This window comes from Naegleria gruberi (genome assembly GCF_000004985.1).
Source record: "Naegleria gruberi genomic scaffold NAEGRscaffold_63, whole genome shotgun sequence".
NCBI lineage: Eukaryota > Heterolobosea > Eutetramitea > Acrasida > Naegleriidae > Naegleria > Naegleria gruberi.
Genome location: NW_003163264.1, coordinates 66641 through 86353, shown reverse-complemented (window position 1 = coordinate 86353; position 19713 = coordinate 66641). Strand labels below are relative to the sequence as shown.

The 19713-nt window shown below is 33.4% G+C and overlaps 10 protein-coding genes across 10 annotated transcripts; 6 read left to right on the top strand and 4 right to left on the bottom strand.

The window, feature by feature from the left end:
- Nucleotides 1–69: 69 nt before the first annotated feature.
- NAEGRDRAFT_81596 (uncharacterized protein) lies at nucleotides 70–988 on the bottom strand (the record flags this gene model as incomplete). Its single annotated transcript, XM_002671126.1, has 1 exon — nucleotides 70–988. One exon carries the CDS (start codon nucleotides 986–988, stop codon nucleotides 80–82), a length of 909 nt encoding a protein of 302 aa, XP_002671172.1. The 3' UTR covers nucleotides 70–79.
- Nucleotides 989–1219: 231 nt separating this feature from the next.
- On the bottom strand, nucleotides 1220–1656 carry NAEGRDRAFT_73726 (uncharacterized protein; the record flags this gene model as incomplete). The annotated part of the gene is made up of 2 exons (XM_002671125.1): nucleotides 1220–1538; nucleotides 1619–1656. 2 exons carry the CDS (start codon nucleotides 1654–1656, stop codon nucleotides 1220–1222), a joined length of 357 nt encoding a protein of 118 aa, XP_002671171.1.
- Nucleotides 1657–1974: 318 nt separating this feature from the next.
- Nucleotides 1975–2950, top strand: NAEGRDRAFT_73725 (uncharacterized protein; the record flags this gene model as incomplete). Its single annotated transcript, XM_002671197.1, has 2 exons — nucleotides 1975–2557; nucleotides 2604–2950. The coding sequence occupies 2 exons, from the start codon at nucleotides 1975–1977 to the stop codon at nucleotides 2948–2950; spliced, it is 930 nt and encodes a 309-aa protein (XP_002671243.1).
- Nucleotides 2951–3060: 110 nt separating this feature from the next.
- Nucleotides 3061–3450, top strand: NAEGRDRAFT_53013 (uncharacterized protein; the record flags this gene model as incomplete). Its single annotated transcript, XM_002671196.1, has 1 exon — nucleotides 3061–3450. One exon carries the CDS (start codon nucleotides 3061–3063, stop codon nucleotides 3448–3450), a length of 390 nt encoding a protein of 129 aa, XP_002671242.1.
- Nucleotides 3451–3712: 262 nt separating this feature from the next.
- Nucleotides 3713–5264, bottom strand: NAEGRDRAFT_73724 (uncharacterized protein; the record flags this gene model as incomplete). Its single annotated transcript, XM_002671124.1, has 3 exons — nucleotides 3713–4318; nucleotides 4375–4646; nucleotides 4697–5264. 3 exons carry the CDS (start codon nucleotides 5262–5264, stop codon nucleotides 3713–3715), a joined length of 1446 nt encoding a protein of 481 aa, XP_002671170.1.
- Nucleotides 5265–6134: 870 nt separating this feature from the next.
- On the top strand, nucleotides 6135–7616 carry NAEGRDRAFT_73723 (uncharacterized protein; the record flags this gene model as incomplete). Its single annotated transcript, XM_002671195.1, has 1 exon — nucleotides 6135–7616. One exon carries the CDS (start codon nucleotides 6135–6137, stop codon nucleotides 7614–7616), a length of 1482 nt encoding a protein of 493 aa, XP_002671241.1.
- A 544-nt stretch (nucleotides 7617–8160) lies between these two features.
- On the top strand, nucleotides 8161–9629 carry NAEGRDRAFT_73722 (uncharacterized protein; the record flags this gene model as incomplete). Its single annotated transcript, XM_002671194.1, has 4 exons — nucleotides 8161–8708; nucleotides 8751–8762; nucleotides 8820–8989; nucleotides 9064–9629. The coding sequence occupies 4 exons, from the start codon at nucleotides 8161–8163 to the stop codon at nucleotides 9627–9629; spliced, it is 1296 nt and encodes a 431-aa protein (XP_002671240.1).
- Nucleotides 9630–10236: 607 nt separating this feature from the next.
- Nucleotides 10237–12222, bottom strand: NAEGRDRAFT_73721 (uncharacterized protein; the record flags this gene model as incomplete). Its single annotated transcript, XM_002671123.1, has 5 exons — nucleotides 10237–11511; nucleotides 11558–11717; nucleotides 11758–11861; nucleotides 11908–12044; nucleotides 12099–12222. 5 exons carry the CDS (start codon nucleotides 12220–12222, stop codon nucleotides 10237–10239), a joined length of 1800 nt encoding a protein of 599 aa, XP_002671169.1.
- A 297-nt stretch (nucleotides 12223–12519) lies between these two features.
- Nucleotides 12520–15553, top strand: NAEGRDRAFT_53008 (uncharacterized protein; the record flags this gene model as incomplete). The annotated part of the gene is made up of 2 exons (XM_002671193.1): nucleotides 12520–12679; nucleotides 13869–15553. 2 exons carry the CDS (start codon nucleotides 12520–12522, stop codon nucleotides 15551–15553), a joined length of 1845 nt encoding a protein of 614 aa, XP_002671239.1.
- Nucleotides 15554–17058: 1505 nt separating this feature from the next.
- NAEGRDRAFT_59499 (uncharacterized protein) lies at nucleotides 17059–19613 on the top strand (the record flags this gene model as incomplete). Its single annotated transcript, XM_002671192.1, has 2 exons — nucleotides 17059–17584; nucleotides 17734–19613. The coding sequence occupies 2 exons, from the start codon at nucleotides 17059–17061 to the stop codon at nucleotides 19560–19562; spliced, it is 2355 nt and encodes a 784-aa protein (XP_002671238.1). The 3' UTR covers nucleotides 19563–19613.
- Between the last annotated feature and the right edge of the window lie 100 nt (nucleotides 19614–19713).

The following is a 19713-nucleotide window of genomic DNA, read 5'->3' as shown; positions in this document are numbered from 1 at the left end:
AGCATTTCATGATTGAGTTTTTTCTTTGGATCTTCTCAATTTTGTAATGATAAGTGATAGTTGAATATTAATATTAAAATTAAATTAATTTATAATTCACATATTTGTCATTCTTTTGGAGAGTGATATTGTAACAGAGTTTTTCAACTTTGGACAATGAGGTTTCCATAATTTCAATCTTGTTTTTGAGATCTTTTTCTTCATAAGGTGAAAGACCCTTGCAGGTAACAAGTAGGTTTTGGAAATGGGAGAATAGCTCACTCATAAAATCCTTAACTGATGGAGGAATAGTTTCCACTGTAAAATGATTAGTGGCAAATCTCATTAATTCACCTGTTAAATCAGAAATACCAAGCAAATAATCCAATCTACTAACTGGGAAATTTGTATCCTTTTCAATATTTTCACAAGTTACTAAACTTCCATCCTTGATATAGTAATAGAAAGAAATGGCTTCAATCAATTCTTGCAATCCAAATGAATAAGATCTAGCATATTTCCAAAAGTATTCACTAAATTTTTCATCAATTTCCTTTTTTACAATCGATAAATGTTCATTTACAATGGAATCAATTTTTTCTTTGGCTTCCTTCAAAATTTCCTCCTTATTTCCCTGCTTTGGATCATATCTATGAAGATTAAATATTATTTGTTTTGCTTCAATTGTCACATCTCTGGTAGCTTTATAAATTCTTTCCTTTCTATTATTAGAGTCATCCAATGAATTTGAATAATCATCAAATAATTTTTCTACAGCATGTTTGTATTGTCTAGGCTTTTTAGGTTGATTTGATCGATAACCTCCTCCACCTCTTCCTCTTCCTCTGTAACCTCCACCTCCTCTATTATTGTAATTTTCTCTGTAACCTCCTTCGGATGTTGTCGATCGTGGTGATTCATCAGTCATATCATTGGTTTTTGGTGTTGCATCAGATGTTGTAGCAGAAACATCGAGTGGTGGAATTTCGCCTTCGTGACTTCTCTTCATTTTTTTAAAGTTATTTGTAAATTAATGCAATTTTAATATTTACTCTAATATTGCATTAATCAACAAATAATCAAAAATAGGCTCGTTACAAATAAACAGATTGCATTGAATAGTTTATTTCGAGAGTTATACAAGTCACTTCATTCTTGTTCATCTATTTCTTGGAATGCTTTTTTCGATTGTGTTGTTTGATAGGTTACCAAATAATTATTTTCCATTGGATGATGATGATTATTTCAAGTATAATTGTTGCAATTTATAAACATCAGTAGGATCAATACTCGTCAATAATTTTTGACTTTCTTCAATTTGATTTGAAATTTGACTTTGTTCCGATTTGCAAACTTTCTTCTCCTCTCTAATCATTTCTCTCATTTCCTTTGCGTCAACTTGAATGAAAAATCCTCCAATTCCGCAAGACCACACTTTTTCATCATCCTTTAATTTATCTATGCTCGATTCAGCAAGAGTAGCTTGCTTTTGTTTTGTTCTGAGTTGATTAATTTGTTCTTGGTCAATAAGAATATTTTGAATAATTTCTTGAATTTGACTATTGTTCCGATATTAAATCCAACATCACGCGTTCATTATGTTTATAAATAAATCCATCATCAAGAAATTTCTTCTTACCTTTGTTCTTCAATTTGTTGTTCGGCACTTTTTGGCATTTTTTATTAATTTTTTAATTATTTTGAATATTACATATTTAACTTACTTTTCACTCTCTGACCTTTATCTTTTACTTGGAAATTCATTGTTTTGATTATTGTGGTTAAACCAACTTTAAGAATATTATTTCAAATCACGGATAGATACCTGTAGATACCACAACAGTTTCAATTGACCATTTAATGTTAATTTATGATGAGCAGACAAATGTTTAGAATATAAAGAACATTTGTAGTTTACAAAGTGACAAAGATATCTTGGTGCAAATCTTGTAATCTTTCCTATTCCCGCCGGAAATCAAGTCACAACCAAAAAAAATGTCTAAACGATCTCTGGAAGAATCCACAACACCCAATAAGCGCACAAATTGCACTTCTCCATGGTCCAGTACAGTAGTGGATTGTATTGCCCAGTTTCTTACTGTTCCAGATATTTTGAGTGCCATTTTGGTCAACCAAGATTTTGCATATGTGTTAAATGATGATTCACAATGGAAGAAACAATTTCAACAAGTTTATTACGATAGGCTGATTAATGAACAAGATCCTGTGGTTGGTGGTCAAGTATTCGAAAGTGTGAAAAGTAAATTTTCATCCATTCACAAGGCACACTTTGCCCTAAAGAAAAGTTTCTCCAAGTTGACCATTCTTTCACATGAAAATATCTACAAAAAGTATTCTAAACTATTCGTTGGTGAAGTAGACGAATGTTCCTATAAAGATGGCGATGAAAACTTTGAACCAACTTTGGAAATGAAACAATTGGCAAGTAGTTGGTTTGATGGTGGTTCAGATGATTCAACTGAATGTGAAAATAAGTATGCTTACTTTTTTAAGGAAGAATGTGCAGGATATGGAAGTTTACTCTTGACAAGAGTTAAGAATGAGTTGACAAATCAAGGTTTGTAATTTTTGAAATATTTTTATTGTAATTATATGTGAAATAGTTTACAAAATTGTTGAAGTTCCCTGTAGTAATTCATATGGAAGTGTTCATTTAGAAAATGATGAAAAGGCATTAGCCTATAGTTCAGAAGGATGCTTCTTCGTTTCTGAACATTTACCAAATAATAATGGAGTTTTTGTTGATTTGGATTTAATAATGTGGATTCAAAGACTTTCGAACAGTATTTGTGGATATCCAGAACATTCATTGACCTATTTGAATAAGTACATTAAAATTCATGTATATCTTGGTGAGAGAGATGAGAATAATTTATTGGAAAGCAAATATCCAATCAAAGATTATGAAGATGAAGACAATGAAAACCAAGACGAAGAGGATGATGAATAAATTTCTTGCTCACTCAACATTGAGTATAACAATTGCATTCATATATATATATGAATATTATGGCAAGTGTTTTCAAAATGGAAGTTTTTATAACAAATGAATTATAAAAAATGTCAGCCACACGTTCCTCTCGGATTATTAAAACACTCACCAATCAATTCTCTCCTATTAAATTATCAATTAAAAACATTTCCAAACCCTATGAAAATGATGGAGCACACAATGATATTTTCAAACAAGCTGGTGGAGAGTCACATCTTCGGATCACTATTGTGTCCGATAATTTTGAAGGACAAACAATGGTTAAGAGACATCGAATGATTCATAAGGCTATTTCTGATGAATTTCGGGATGGTTTACATGCCCTCACTATTCACGCAAAAACACAATACGAATACAATCAATCATTGGAAAGAATGAGGAAAATAAGAGAGGACAGAGAGGATGAAATCAATGAAGATGAGGACATTATGGATGAGGACCTACGAGGAAAGGAGTAATCTATGGGATGTGCTTGTTGATTTTTTGGAGATAACTTGATTAGTCTTTCACCCTCGGTTTTGAGGACAACCATACGCTGTAACATTACTGTATCTTTAGGATCGATACTTGATGACTAAAACTATTTATTTTGCATCTCAATAAATTATAATTTGGTTGGTATAATACTGTTGAAGGTGCTAATATGTTTAATTCTATATTAGAACATGGTTTGGATTCAACGCATCCAAAAGGAGAATTATTTACCATTTACTGAGCTCATTACTTGCCAGGTTGAACATTGCAGGATTTTTGTGGGAAATTCTCTTCAACAAAGCGTCCACAAGCATAGTCCATCAACACATCAGTCACCTTCTTTGTGTTGATATCATAGGATTTGAAACTCATAGTGTCCTTGTATTGAGTGAGCATCTTCTTGAAGGAACCCTTTTGTTTCATCGAGCTGAAACAATTACACAATGAGGGACAAAATCCTCCATTAGAGTGCAGAGCTACAACAGTATTTGGTGTTGGCTTATTATTTTCATTAATTGAACATGACCACTTGCTTGCAGGATTACTAACAACAGTATGGCAAACAGAGAATGGACTGAAGAACATTTTGTACTCGCAATCCATAAGAATTGGATACTTTTTGGTTGTGTAAATGTACTGATAGACGGCTTGATCTCCCAATCTTTCCTTTGGCTCTGCTCTCTTGATATTAATTCCAATGGTGAGGGCCTTTCTAATGTCACGTTTTCTTCCTACATAGAGACCACTATTCAGATAAATTCTCTGATTGGATCTATCACAATTATTATAAACATGATATCCATCCTTGTTGTAATAGTGTTTTTTCACCATTTCCGTTTCCTCTTGTGTTTTCTAAATGAATAATTATTAAGGAATGTTAAGATGTGATTTGAATGCATTGCACTTACCTCGAACATGTTTTGAATATACTCATTTGGAGGCCACTTATTCTTCTCGGCAATGAATACTAATGGCCAATCCTTCTCTGCATCTGCTTCCAAATCAATTTTAGCTAATTCCTTCACATAGTAATTTTCATAGACATTTCTTATTTCCTCAATATTATTAATGAAAAACACATCCGTTGAATCACTAAACACAACGATATCGTTATCACTTATATAATTTGATTCCTCTCCTGTTAGGAATTGAAGTGTTCTCTCTATTTTCTTCCAATGTGCTATCAAATTATTAACATGTGATGAAAAGTATAATGAGATTATTACTTACTGTATGGAGTCTCTCCCAAACCATCGGCACCAATAACAGTAGGAGGATTATAGGATGATCTTCTTTCATTATAATTAAACATAAAGTAGGTAGATAGATAAATTTTGCAAATACCTCTCACCCTATTCAGTTTTAGATTTTCTGGATTGGAAAAATCTACATCCAGATAAGTGACTGGAAAGACTCTTGCCTTCACAACAAATGATTCATCCACACTGATAAATTCACCACTGTGCATTACATTTACAGATAATTTAGTGCTGGCCACTGAGGTTGATGATGAAGATGATGTACTCAGGATGGTTAAACAGAGCATTGCTAAAAGGCTTACTAAAGAGAGAATGAACAGCAGCTTGGTTGAGCATTCTATGGCTTGTTTCTGTCCATTGGATATTGTTGGTTTAAGTTTGTCTGTCAGTAATATAGGTGAGGTATTATTAGTTAGTGATTGAGCTGCAGAATGACAAAGATTATTTGATAGAATCTTTGACGATGGTGAATTCATCATCACCTGAGACTCCTCGTCATCAGGTAGAGGTGAAGTACTATGAATCAGTAGTCTTTGCATATTTTTTTCTATTACTTTGTTTCATTCTTGGTTGTTTGGACAGTTCGCAACATCAGAACAATGTTAGAACCTTCTTTTCGGCATTATGGATTTAAAGGATTGTGCAACGGTCAATCGTACTAGACATGAAAGAGGAATTGCTTTACATGAGGCAGAGGTGGACAAATTACCTTCTTGTAAAATGACGCTACAAAAACAGATCATCATCGTCATGTTGTCAGTAGACAATTTTTTACTAAGGAAATTCAAAGAAGAGAACAGTGAACAAGATTATCTCTCTAATCATTGGAAATAGAGGATGGTTAGCATTAGAAAATAATGTATTAAGAACATTCCCTCATGCCTGAATCAAACATTTGTATAATATCACAGATACAAGTTAACATTCATTGCCACTCATTAAAAATGTAGGTTCCAATACATTGAATGAAAAAGGAGCTTCTTAAAATCGAATGGGATTGTTTTGTGTTGCCAAATCTCCTGCCATTCAATACGGTTCACCAATTAAAGCAAATATAAAAAAGATTGAGAGCACGAATATTAAGGGCACACAAAAACACATGATCATTTAGGGAAACTCACCGACGCCACAACACCAAACGACCTCATAAACAATCCCATATGGTGTGGTGATGTTTTAAACGTACTGTGTTACATGAAAAAATGAAGATAAACTCAAGCAGCAAACAACACATGAATCTCGTGAAAATATTTCAAATCTATCTTGCCATTTGTTCTGTGTTGATGATTCTTATCCTGATTGTACATAGTAGTCATAGATTTAGAGTGGATGTTAGCTCGCTAAGGATGCCTTCTTTAGTCTCTCTGAGAAGTAGTATTCCTCTCTCACAAACCAATCAGCAGCAAACCATGTGGAGGAAACTTCCACAACTGATCTGTTCAGAACAGAATATGAAGAATAGCTCACTGTTTGAGAGGAGTCAAGATAGAGTTTGTTACGATGAATATGATTGTGGATTATTAAGGAAATGGAAAGAGAAACCACTCATATTTTGTGGAGAGGAAGAAACCATTACAGAACCACCAAAATCGAAATTCCAACTGTTTAAGAATATTTGGCGTTCGAGTGGAAAAGGGGATTATAAATCCAACTTGGTTTGTTACAATTTCAATAACAAACACTTGCCAGGTGGAACCAAACCACATACAGTTTGTAAATCTCAGAATTTGATTATAGACTTTTCAAAACTTGTACATGCTGAGTGTCTTCGATATAGACCTAATTACTTTTGTAAAAAGCCAACATATTACAATTATAATAGAGGGGCATTAATTGGCAATTGTAAATTTCACGATTCAAGGTTTAATTTAGATTACTTTTCAAAGGATTTCGGTAAGGACATTTTCTCAAGTTTTCGATCTGTAGATGATTTATCACCAAACGAAAAACTGAGAATCTCACATAATGATGTGGAAATAGTTACAGGAACTACACTTTTCATTTTTAGGGAACAAGACGAACATGTCAACTTGTTCCACGCCATTTCTGACTTTTATGCAGGTTACTTGATCTTGGAGATGTTCCAAACCAAGAACCAAAAACTCCAGGTTGTTCTGATGGATGAACATTATGAGGGTTTTGTGGATTTTTTGTGGAATCACACTCTCTCAGTTTCTAGGCCAGTGGTCAAAGCTTCTCATTTCAAAGGAAGACCAGTTAGATTTGAGAATGCATTGTTTGCATCAAGTGGTTACGCCACACCATTGTTTTCAAGTCTCAAAGATTTTGCCATTAATCAGCATACATGTCATTCTCAAGTTGAACTGATTCGTTCTTTTGCAGATATGATTCTATCTGGATTGAATATCAAGAAGAGAAGAGCACAACAAGGTGATTTGATCAAAATATTGTTTATCAGTAGAAAACCATACCAGAAGGATGGAGTGGATCATCAATACATGGCCAGACAAATCACAAATGAAGATGATGTGGTCAATGCCATTAAAAAACATTCTCGTTCTAAAGAATTTGAAGTGAAAAAGGTTGATTTTGTACACTACAGTTTGAAAGAGCAAATAGAATTGGTTCATAATTCAGATTTTCTGATAGGATTTCATGGAGCTGGTTTGACACATACTTTCTTTTTACCTGAAGGAACATCAGCTTTGTTGGAAATATGGAACTCTCCAAGGTTAGAGAGTTGGAGATGTTTCGAACAAATAACAAGATGGAAAGGAAATGCATATCACTTGTGGACTAATCAGGATTTTCGAGCACTAGAGGTTAATAATTCTGGTGATTATTTGAGAATTGAAATTCCTTCATTCATGTGGTCATTCAACGTTTTACTTGATGAACTTGTTGAAATGAGACAAAAACATTTAAGATAATTCATGTTTGGAAGCAAAATAAGTACTACGGAAGGTTTACAAAAACCGTGTTTTATTGAAATTCTTTGAAAATGGATGAAATATAAGGCATCACTATTCAATGACAAGTACTGCTTCATATCAAGTAGGCTCATTAATAGCTCCTTCATTTTCTCCTTAATAAACAAGAAGAATGGTTTCATTGTAAAATGTATTCCATAATATTTCCTTATTTAACATTTAGGAGTTACCAATGATAACCCGATTATTATTAGCACCAATTCATGAAATAAAACAACAGAAAAAAATGTTGTCACTCCAAAGAGGCATTCATTCAAATAGATACATGATGATGACGCTGCTGATGGTCATCATGATAATCACCAGCAATATATTTCCTCTGATGGAGAAGAACGGAGGAGGAGCATTGATTCATGCTTCCTCTCCCATCTTTAAAAAACAACAAGAAAGCCTTCCAATTATTCAAGTGATTCAAACTGCACAAAATACCAATGATCGTTTGACACCAATTGATTCAATTTCCTTTAAAAAGACTATTCCCAATATGAATGATAATCTTGTCTTGTTGAATCCTAAAGATAAAAAGCAAAAGATTATTGGATTTGGTTGTGCCATGACTGAGGCTTCATCATTTGTCTTTTCAACAATGAATGAAGATGTAAAGAGACAAATACTTGATTTGTATTGGTCACCAAAGGGATTAAATTATACTGTTGGAAGAATTCCTATGAATTCATGTGATTTTTCATTGGGAACTTATAGTTGTGATGATGTGAATGGAGATTATGATTTGAAATATTTCAATATTAATAGAGATAAATTATTCAAATATCCATTGGTTTCTAGAGTGGTAAATAATACTAGAACTTTTAATGGAAAACCATTGAAATTATTCCTTTCTCCTTGGAGTCCTCCTGCATGGATGAAAATTAATAATGACATGAATGGAAGTTCAACACCAATTGGATTGATTAATGAAACTAGAATTTTGGATTCATGGGCCTTATACTATTCAAAATATATTACTGCTTATAAGAATTTAGGTGTTCCATTCTGGGGATTGACTGTTCAAAATGAACCTGAATTTGCTGCGTAAGTATTTCAATAATTTTCTTATTAATTGTCAATTTAAAGCCCATATGAAGCGTAAGTTTTGATTTCAATTTGAAGTTTTTATTGGAATATATTCTCAATGGATAACAGTTGTGTTTATACTGCGGAATTCCAAAGAGATTTTATTAAGAGACATCTTGGACCAAGAATTAAGCAGGACCATCCAGAAGTTAACATTTTAATATATGACCACAATAGAGATCATGTTCATTTGTGGGCTGAGATTATTTATGCTGATAAGGAAGCATCTAAATATGTTGGTATGTAGTTATGTTCTATTCAATTTCTCTTAATATAAATAATTGTTTTACAATTTTTCTCATTATTGAAACAGCTGGAACTGCATTCCACTGGTATGTCAATGGACAATATGAACACTTGACAATGGCCCATGATATTGCTCCTGAAAAGATTCTGCTTGGCACTGAGGCAACTCAAGGACCCCGTGTTGCTTTTGGAGATTGGGGAAGAGGTGAAAGTTATGGATTTGACATTATTAATGATTTGGAAAATTATGCTCAAGGTTGGACTGATTGGAATTGCATTCTCGATCCAATTGGTGGACCAACTCATATGCAAAATTGGTGTGATGCTGCCATTGTTGCCAACAATAAGACTCAATCCATCTATTTGCAACCAATGTATTACTACATGGGTCACTTTTCAAAGTATTTGACTGAAGGTTCTGTAAGAATTGCTCATGAAAATACCCTCGATACCTTACTTGTTACCAGCTTTATCACACCAGAAAATAAGATGGTTGTTATTGTCATGAATCAAGAACAAACAAGCCAAATTTTCAAATTGATTGATATGAGTATTGGCATTGATTATGCTGCAGAAATGGTTATTCCTCCTCACTCTATTAGAACTTTAATTTATGACCATCGATTTGAGTAATGTAATATTACATAAATATAATAAATAATAACAAAAGGATTTAAAGGATTTTTTGTTTTTAATTAAAAGAAACGGGAAGTGAGAATGGGGTGGTATGTTGTTCGGAAAAAGTTAAAAGGTGAGTCATCATTCGATATAATTCGTAATGTTGTGGAAAAGGAAGCTTTTTAGAGAACATTAACGTTACTACTTTGGGATGGAGGGTATGAATTTCTGTTTTCCAATTTAACACCATAAGAAGCACTCACTATCTTATGGAGTGATTGCTTTTCAAGATCGTTAGCAATCATCAATGGAATATAAATAACCATCAAAGTTGAAAGAGCAGAAAATCCAAAGTTTCCAAAATATTTAACCCAATCATATGACTTTTCCATGACATTATCCGATGGAACAAAGTATTTAACGATTGGAATCTTGCTGAGAAGTTGACGGAGGCCCATTTGTGATGATGAATATTTTTTTCAATTATTTTTTAATTTATTTTTCTTTTTGAAACAATTTGATTGAATGCTGCTTCATAGCAAAATCAATTTCTTCTTGGTTTAAATTGCAAGAAAAGTATGAGAATTTAAATGTACAATGATGTAAAATATTATTAAGATTATTATTTATTAGTGGTTGGAGGAGTGGAAATGAAAACTTTTCTAATCTTGAGGATTCGTTGAACTGTTTGCAGAGCCATTTTCATTTGTGAGATTTTGCTGTGAAGTAATTCGAAAACTTTCCGTTCTTTCATGTCTTGGATGGGGTGAAGGGTTTCCTCTTGTTGATTGCTTAGATAGATGCCAACATTTGGGCTTGGTTGGTTGTGATATATTGACTCTGTATAAATATGTCTCAATTCATTCAAAAGTGCTGATGGAACATGATTTTGACATCCTTGACTGAGTATGTGAGGTACTTCCTCAATAGCATTAGAAAAACTAGCCATTATCAGTTTTTCTAAGGGAGAGCACTTATTACTATTTGTGGTACTATTAAGAAAATTACAATGAATGTAGGCCGAGAGTGACATTTCACATGCACCACCTCCAGGTACAAGTGAAGGATGTTTGAAACAAACTTCCACTACTCTAAGTGCATCATGTAGTGCTCTCTCTACCTCATCTACAGCCACTTGAGTTGGAGCACTCAGTACAATAGTTGCACATGGATAATTTTGGTATTGTTCTGCGGTTTGTCCAAACGATATAAATGATTGTCTTCCAATACTAAGATGCTTCACATATTCTATTGATTGAACAAATTTACCTTTTTCTTCTGTGGTTCCACTTTCTACCAAATTACTGAGCTGATCAATAGATGATATGGCATGTAACTGAAATGCATCTGCAATTAAATTCATTTCATCTTTTGAGATGGGTATCATACAATTGATTTTTGATTTTTGGAGCCAAAATTTTGCTGTATCCGAAACGCCTGCATGAAACCCTGCAGAGAGATTTTCTTGAACACAAATCAAGCCTACTCCTAGCTTTTTCAGTTGAACAACTATTTTCTTAATATATGATTCTTCCTCTTTGATAAGTCTATCAATTTGGGAATTATCAATAGAGTTGATGTCATCCAACCTTGACTTGTGAGCTTTTGGCTTATCAAGCTCAAATAGTACAAGTGCTAATTTTTGATTCTTTAAATTTACATTTTCCTTCATATTCTCGTGTATAAAATTGGTATTTACAATTATTTCATTAGATATAATTTTTGTTTCATTCGTACTTGATCCTCTGAAAGTTATAGAGTTTTCTGCTTTTCCACTCTTAATAATTTTGATAAATCTTCGTTCTCCCTTTGTTATATACATTGAATCCACAGCAATATGGGATAGATTTGGAATCGAAGTGCTAGAAAATTTAGAATTTAATGTAGTCTTGACCAGCTTTGTCATCCAATATATTAATATCCAAAATTATTGAAATATTTACCTGTGTTATATATGATTTACTGGATTCATTGTTCAATTCTAATTTTAATGCTTGATATTCAGTCAAATGTTTTTCAATAATGTCATTAAAAATCGAATAGTATTTCACAATTTTCATTGGATGAACACCTTCTCTAATGAGTTTCAAAGATTGCTCCAACCTATTATCATTAGAATCCAATCAACAATTTTACAACATACATTGAAGACGCCAATACAACCACAGATGTAGTACCATCACCTATCTGATCATCCACTGATTGACTCAATTCAATAAATAATTGTGCAAGAGGATTATTAAATTTCTATGAATCCATAAATTATAATAGCAATTCGAACTTTAATCCTTACCATATATTCAATAGCTGTTGCACCATCATTAGTAATAATTATTTCTCCACTCTCCCTATCCACAATTAAATTTTCCAAAGCTTTAGGACCAAGAAGACTTTTCAATTTTTCTCCAACATCAATACAGGCTTGAATATCTATTTAATGGATAATAATTTTCTATTATTCCTCTATCATCATTGAAAACATACTATCAATATAATCATTTCTTGTTGAAGAAGATGTTCTAACATGCTCCGATAAAAGAGAAGGCTTCATCACTGCTGTTGATGATTTTACTTCTGAATCAACAAGCTGTTGATGATGTCTTTGCATTTTTTGATATCATTTTAAATTCAATCCAACCAATAACCATCTCAAAGTATATTATCACATATCCCTCTTATTAAATTCAATTTGTTTCTTCTTCTACTTTATCATGTATTTTTTGTTTTGGCGGTTTTTGATTCTCAAGTTCCAGTTTTTACTCTCTTCCAATTTTCACAAGAAATTAACTTGCTGCGCATTTTTAAATAAAATACGCTGGAACTTTTCATCATCAGAAAACAACAAGCTAAAAAATAATCAAAACAACTAATTGTACAAAAACCCTAAGCAAATTTATTCATCAAAATGCCAAGAGCCAAATCTAAAGTCGTAGAAGAAGTTGAAGAAGAAGAAGAAGTTGCTGAAGAAACATCCGAAGCTGTAGAAGTAGGAGAATCTTTTATTCCTATTCAAGAATTAGAAAACCATGGTATTTCTGCTACTGACGTTAAAAAACTTGTAGCAGGTAATTTCCATACTGTTCAATCACTCATCATGACTCCAAAGAAAGTTATTATCAATGTTAAAGGTATCAGTGAACAAAAAGCTGATAAAATTATAGAAGCAGCACAAAAACTTTTTCCATCAGGATTTTCATCAGCAACACAATATCAAGAAGTTAGAAAGAAAGTAATCAAAGTTTCAACAGGATCAAAGGAATTAGATAAATTATTAGGTGGAGGTATTGAATCAAATTCATTAACAGAAATGTTTGGTGAATTTAGAACTGGTAAAACACAAATTTGTCATACACTTTGTGTAACTTGTCAATTACCTCTTGAAAGTGGTGGTGGTGAAGGTAAAGCACTTTATATTGATACAGAAGGTACTTTCCGTCCTGAACGTTTAGAACCAATTGCAGATCGTTTTGGTCTTAAATATTCCGAAGTTTTAGATAATGTTACATTTGCTAGAGCTTATTCAAGTGATCACCAAGAAAAATTATTGAGTGAAGCTCCAAAATTACTTTCAGAAAGTCACTATGCAGTTATTATTGTTGACAGTGTTACTGGTTTATATCGTTCTGAATTTTCTGGACGTGGTGAATTGAATGCTAGACAAATTAGACTTTCTGCTTTCTTAAAGAGTTTATTGAAACTTGCTGATGAATTCCATGTTGCTGTAGTTGTTACAAATCAAGTAGTTGCTACTGTTGATGGTGCTACTTTTGCAGGTGCAGTTCAAATGAAACCAATTGGTGGTCACATTATGGCTCACATGGCAACAACTCGTTTATTCTTAAGAAAAGGTAAAGGTGAAGAAAGAGTTTGTAAGATTTATGATTCTCCATCACTGCCCGAAGGTGAATGCAACTTTGGTATTTATAATGATGGTATTAATGATCCATCAAGTAAATAAAACATTTGATGTAAAAATATTGTAAATAATTTCACAATTCAATTTTTATTGAGCTTTCATGTTTAGTCTAAACTCTCGCAGTATGTTTCCCATATCGATGGTGTGATAGAGAGATGAAAGCGCATTGGAGATTTTTATTTTTCTGGACAAGAAAGTAAACTTGATATAATTGGAAATTTCATTTTCTGAATCATGTTTGTTGAGTGAGCACATAATCATTAGATGTTAGAAAAAAATGAATCAATATCTATCCTTCAGTCTTGTTACTATTCTTCTTGTATTGCTCTGTTATTCAGTTTCAAGTCTTGAATTAAAACTTACCAATCCAAATATTAACAAATTTGGAAATGATGGTGATTTTATTCCTCTCAAAGGAAATTGGTTGAATTTTCCTCAATTCTCAAATTTCAGACTTTCAATACAACCAAGAAATCATGGAATCAGAATGAATGTTTTTATGAATGGATTTATCATCAGAAACGATTCCAATATTTATCAAATATATTCCAAAGCAACAGTTCGAGACCAAAAGTTGAACATGACAATTTCTCATTATTTCGATTCATCAAAGGAACGATTCACTTCCGAATCATGTCTTAAAGACTCACAATCTTGTTCAGCATTACCAGAAATCGATATGGACATTCCTTTCCATCTAATCATGAACTCGTATGAAAACAAATCCTTTATAATTAAGAATCACACCAAGATTTATGATAGAGTTGTTGATGATTTGTGTAATTTTCATGAAAATGATTTGGTTGTTTCCTCTTTTCATGAACAGCACTATCTACTTTGTATTAAAAAGGGAAAGAGAGATATTAGTTCTTTAAGATTTATTGTTGGAAGAGAATTCATAGCTAAGGTTGATGAATTGGCTCCAGCAAGAATGAAAGAATCCATTGTGGAATCTTTCAAGGATGAATATCACAAGTTTCCAAAAAATAAGGTTTCTAAAACTGTTGGAAAAGCAACAAGAATTCTAAAAGAAACTTCTCATCACACAGCTTATTTTCTTAATCAAGATTCACATGCTTGCATTCTACCATGGTTGAAGGGGTCCAATTGTAAAAACTCAACCTACCCAATCAAAACGAAATACAAATTCTTTGAAGAGATGCGTGTTTCTCCATGGGTAAGTACTATTCGAAATTTCTATTCCTCAATGCAAATCACTCACAGATACGGAACGAGCAGAGAACATTCAGGTCTTCCAGTTTACTCTTCAAATGCTTTCAGAAATGGCGAGTATTGGGGTCAAATTGACCATTACACACCCTACTGTTCAGAGAGAATTTTCATGAGAGAAGAATCCAACTCAAGAGGTTGGGACAATTTTGATTTACAATTAGCAGTCAGCAAAATTCTAGTTCCAGATTTCATTTCCAACAAGACCAACACTGTTAGAAATACCATCATCTTTGCTCACTCTATGGGAAATCTCATGGTTGCTGCAGCAATTAGCAGAGGACTTATTGAAATTGATGTCAAGTCAACCAGCTGGTACAATATCATGGGACCAATACTTGGATCACCATTGGCTGATTTTGGAGTGAGGGTGTGCTCACTGGGTGGATTTTCAAGTTATGCTGTGGATATTGGGTTGTGTGAGGAGTATGGTAAACCAACAAGTGCTTTGCAATCTCTCACCACTTCGGATGTTTTGAAGAATGAAATTTCACCATTAATCTCCAAATATGTTACTGGATACATGTGTGGAACTAAAAGTTCTGGATTGAACCCATTTACTCCTCTTAATTTGGCCTTGGCTGCACTCAGTCCAATAATGAATCAGTGGACACACGATGGAGCCGTTCCATTGTTCTCATGCAGAAACTTGTTAAATTTTGATTCATTCACTGAGGATTATCATTCGAGAAATTACCGAGTTTCTGCCAATCATTTCGATGGAGCTTGTGTTAATGGCGATGGTTGGTTTGATAGCTCATCTCCTTGCTCATTCTACCTCAATAAAGGATAGTGACTGTTGCTTGGATTAAGGGCGATATTCTTCTCTAATAGATAAGGAACAAATCAATTTAAAAGAGCTTTGTGATTCAATCTCTTCACTATAATAAAACTCCTCCTCAATCATCTATAGCTGAGGAGATTGATAATATAAAACCCTTGTATAATATGAATGAATCTCTCCTCATGGTTGTATATTAATTGTATCGAGAAATCGCATATTGATATGGCTTCTATTTAAAGTGAGACCACACATTACAATTGAAGAGATATACATTTTCTTTAAATGTACATTTTCTACAAACAAGAACCTTGATCATCATGTGTACGGAAGCATCTTGATATCACATTAAAACTGTTTGGATAGAGTTGTATTGTGCCTATTTGTCGTTGAGTACAGTGTTGTTGTCATCTTCAATCTATTTGTGTGATGTTATTAAAGCAGCAGTTGCTTTTAATGTGCATTGTGTAATATGGGCCATAAATTTCGCACCACACCTCAACAACAACCAAACAAAATAACACAACACACAAGTAAACCTCATCAAAACAAACGAAATTGTCGTCCTTAAAAAAATTCACACAAAGTTTCGTCTCTTCCCAACAAAGTTCAACAACTCCACAGCATGTGTAAAGCTTTTCTACAATTCATCTGAATTAAGGAGTATCCAATTATGAACATTACCTTTAGGAATGGTTGAAAAAAGGGAAGTATACAACCATGAACAGCAGCAGCCTGCATCAAATGTTTGATGAACAAGTTTGTTGAAATTTAACGAGGGTTCCTTACTTTACCTTTTTTGGATAGAAAACAAATACAACAACACCAAGAAGAAATAACAGTACAGCTAGTGACCAATCAACAACGTCAAACGTTGTTGTATCTTCTCCATAATCAACAGAAACAAAAATTGCAAAGCTCACCACCAACAAACATCAACAAGTGCAACATGTAATCTTTGAAAATCAGAATTGGGCATACACAATGTAGTGTTTGTGAATGCTAGATAGATGACTTGCACATGTACATCTACTATTTTCTACATCAAACATTGAAAATTGCATGTGCCATGTGCATATTCATTGAAACTCTTCATCATATTATTGACCTGTAATTTTACATCCATCATTCACATTCATATGTTGTTGAACATTCACATGTGTTCCCTACATTATTGTTGTGCAACTAAAATTGCGTATGTCTTCACATCAACAACACTATTACCAAAGATGTTGAAAATGAAAATTTTCACAAATTAGTGGAGATGTAAAAATTAATTGGCAAAAATATTTTTATTCAATAATCGGACGTTGGGAATTTACACACAATTTGCTCATTGAATTTCCACATGCTTATTTTCATCATCATCAACTAGTAATGAACATAGTATAAATAACAAAACATGATGATGAAGAATTCATATTCGTTAATGCGTTCATCATGTCCACTTCAACAGGATGGCTCTTTAAAAATTCACAAAAAAATACTTGTCAACAATAACATCTAATCACACATTCATGTCCGATGATAGTTTGAATACCTTCTCGAGCACCAATACTTCATCAGAAAGTGATGGTGTTCAAAATGATACAACTGCACACACAGATACCATGACTGAATCGGATGTTGTTACTGTTGTTCCATCAGTTCCAACTAATTCAAACAAAAAGGCTTTTCATCCTGATAATTATGAAATTATTTATGAAGAGGCAATCAAAAACCCAGAATTTAGAAGCCTTTTCCGCAAAGTACAATCAGGAGAATGTAGTGAAGAACCTTTTGAGTTTTTAAAGATGACCGATGAATATGTTGCCAGTTATCAGAGCATGCATAGTAGAAAGGAGTTTCAAGCGGTCTTTTCTTCTGGAAATTCTACTTCTACTTCCTCTACTAATCCCTCCACAGCAACAACGACAACTACCTCATCCAATAGCAGTACGAGCAATAATAATAATATTCAGAATAATAATTCATCCACACCTACCAATCAACAACAACCATCATCCCTATCAAGCAGTGTTAACACCACCAGCAGTCAAATTGGTACTATTGCTGACAATGTATCTATCACCACTAGTGGGGCAACGAGTGCTAGCACCACTATTCAACAAATAACAATAATAATAATAATGCCACTACAATCACTGCAAATGCTAACACTAATAACAATACAACAATAATTGCCAATACAGGTATTATTATCGCGAATGATAATAACACCATGACACTCCCACAAATGGTTCTCACAAGCGACACTACACAACACCCAGCTGAAATGGTAACTTCTCCAGCCTCACCAAGCTCAAAGCCAAACATACAAAACACAACTCCAAACAATATTGCTAACAGTAACACCTCCACTACTACTAGGAGAGATCAAACTGGATGTCTGGCTCCTCTGATTAGATCTACTCTGGGTACCTTAGGTGGTGTAGTATGTGTCGCAAGTACCACCATTCCTACCACTAGCTCAAATTCACATTCTAATCTCTCCCGAGTTATTTCAGACTTGACAAAGCTTAAACATTCAGCAGGTGCGATATATGATCACTTTTTAAAACCAAACTCAAGCTACCAACTCAATTTGGGATGGAATAAGGCAAAAATCTTGGCGAATTGGGAGAGTATTCACAAACAGTTTGAAAATCTAATTGGAAAATCTGAGGAGGTTGAAGATTTACAAGCTCTTTCAGATTTGATAACAAGGTTACATCCTGTTAATTTATTCCGTGATGTTATTGAAAAGGTTCATTTGGATTTAAAGATGGACCAATTTCCAAGATTTGTTCGTTCAAACGCTTGTAAAACTTTCTTTAAGAGAAAGGGAGAACAGTTTATGAGGCAAATGGCCTTTGATATTTCTAAAGGGTATAAAGTAGATTTGAGATTTAAGCCTCAAGATTTGAGGAAGGATGTGGTAACAGACAGTGATATTTACTTTGGTTTCACACTAGCAGAGGATACACCTGATTGGGAACTTTTTTTTGATGAAAACAATACACAATGCTATCTTTCGAAAGAGACTTATTCTTTCGATCCACAGAAAATGAAGGGAATGAAATTAGCAAAGACAGTAATGCTTCTCCCTTATGCACTTGAAGATTGTTGGGCAATGTTTTGGCATGGAGATTTCCACAAAATTTATGATCCTCTGTCGTTCAGTGAAAATACTTTTGTACATTATACACCACCATCACCACAAGTGCAAGAAGATGGTAGTAACTATTTTGGAAAAACTTATGGAAGAACAGTTATTGACTTGTCTATGCCTTTGCTGAAAAAGAGAGTTTATGATTACATTTACTGTACTGTCTGGGATGATGGTTTGGATGCATTTATTAATGTTGGTAAATCTGTGGACCCATCTATTACATCAAAATATCTATCAGAAGAGGAAAATAAGAAAACAGAAAACTATGTAGAAGCTCCTGGCTTGTTCTATCACATCTTTACTAGAACTCATGAAGGTAAAACTAGATATTGCCAAATGACCTATTTTGATTTAGGTTTACCACTCAATTCAGACTTTATTTTCAAGATGATTTGGAGGAAGAGAACAAAAATCTATCGGGATGGATTTATTCAAGTTCTTAACCATTTAACAGATAAGGGAAAGAAGAAGGCGGACCACTCGAAGCTTGTAGACAGTCTCTACTTTAAAAGACCTGTTGACGATTTGAAAAAGATCAGATCCTATAGATCGTGGCATGATGAATGGCAAAAAATTTTGGGAAAGATCTCTCCTGATGTGGTCACAAAACCAGATCCTCTTTTACTTGTTCAAACAGAACCAGCAGACCCTAAATCTAGTACATCTACAGAACCAGAATCAGTTAGAATAGTACTTAAACAAGAAGAAGAGGCTACCCAGCAGGAATTGCAAATTTCACAAGAAAATAACTCTCAAAGAATTATCCTTTCCAATGAGGAGGAAATTGTAATCATTGAAGAAGATGAAGATACTCTTCAAACAAGAGACAATACAAAAGCAAGAGATGAACCTGAAGACCCAAAACCTTAAAAACAACTTTACAATTTGATTTCACTTTATTAAATTAATTAAATAAGTCTTTGTAAACCCATTTAATCTCACTTTGGATTTTACGTCGCGTCAAACTCCTATGAAATGTGATGTTTCAAAAAAGAGCACTTACAATTCTAGATCTTTTAAA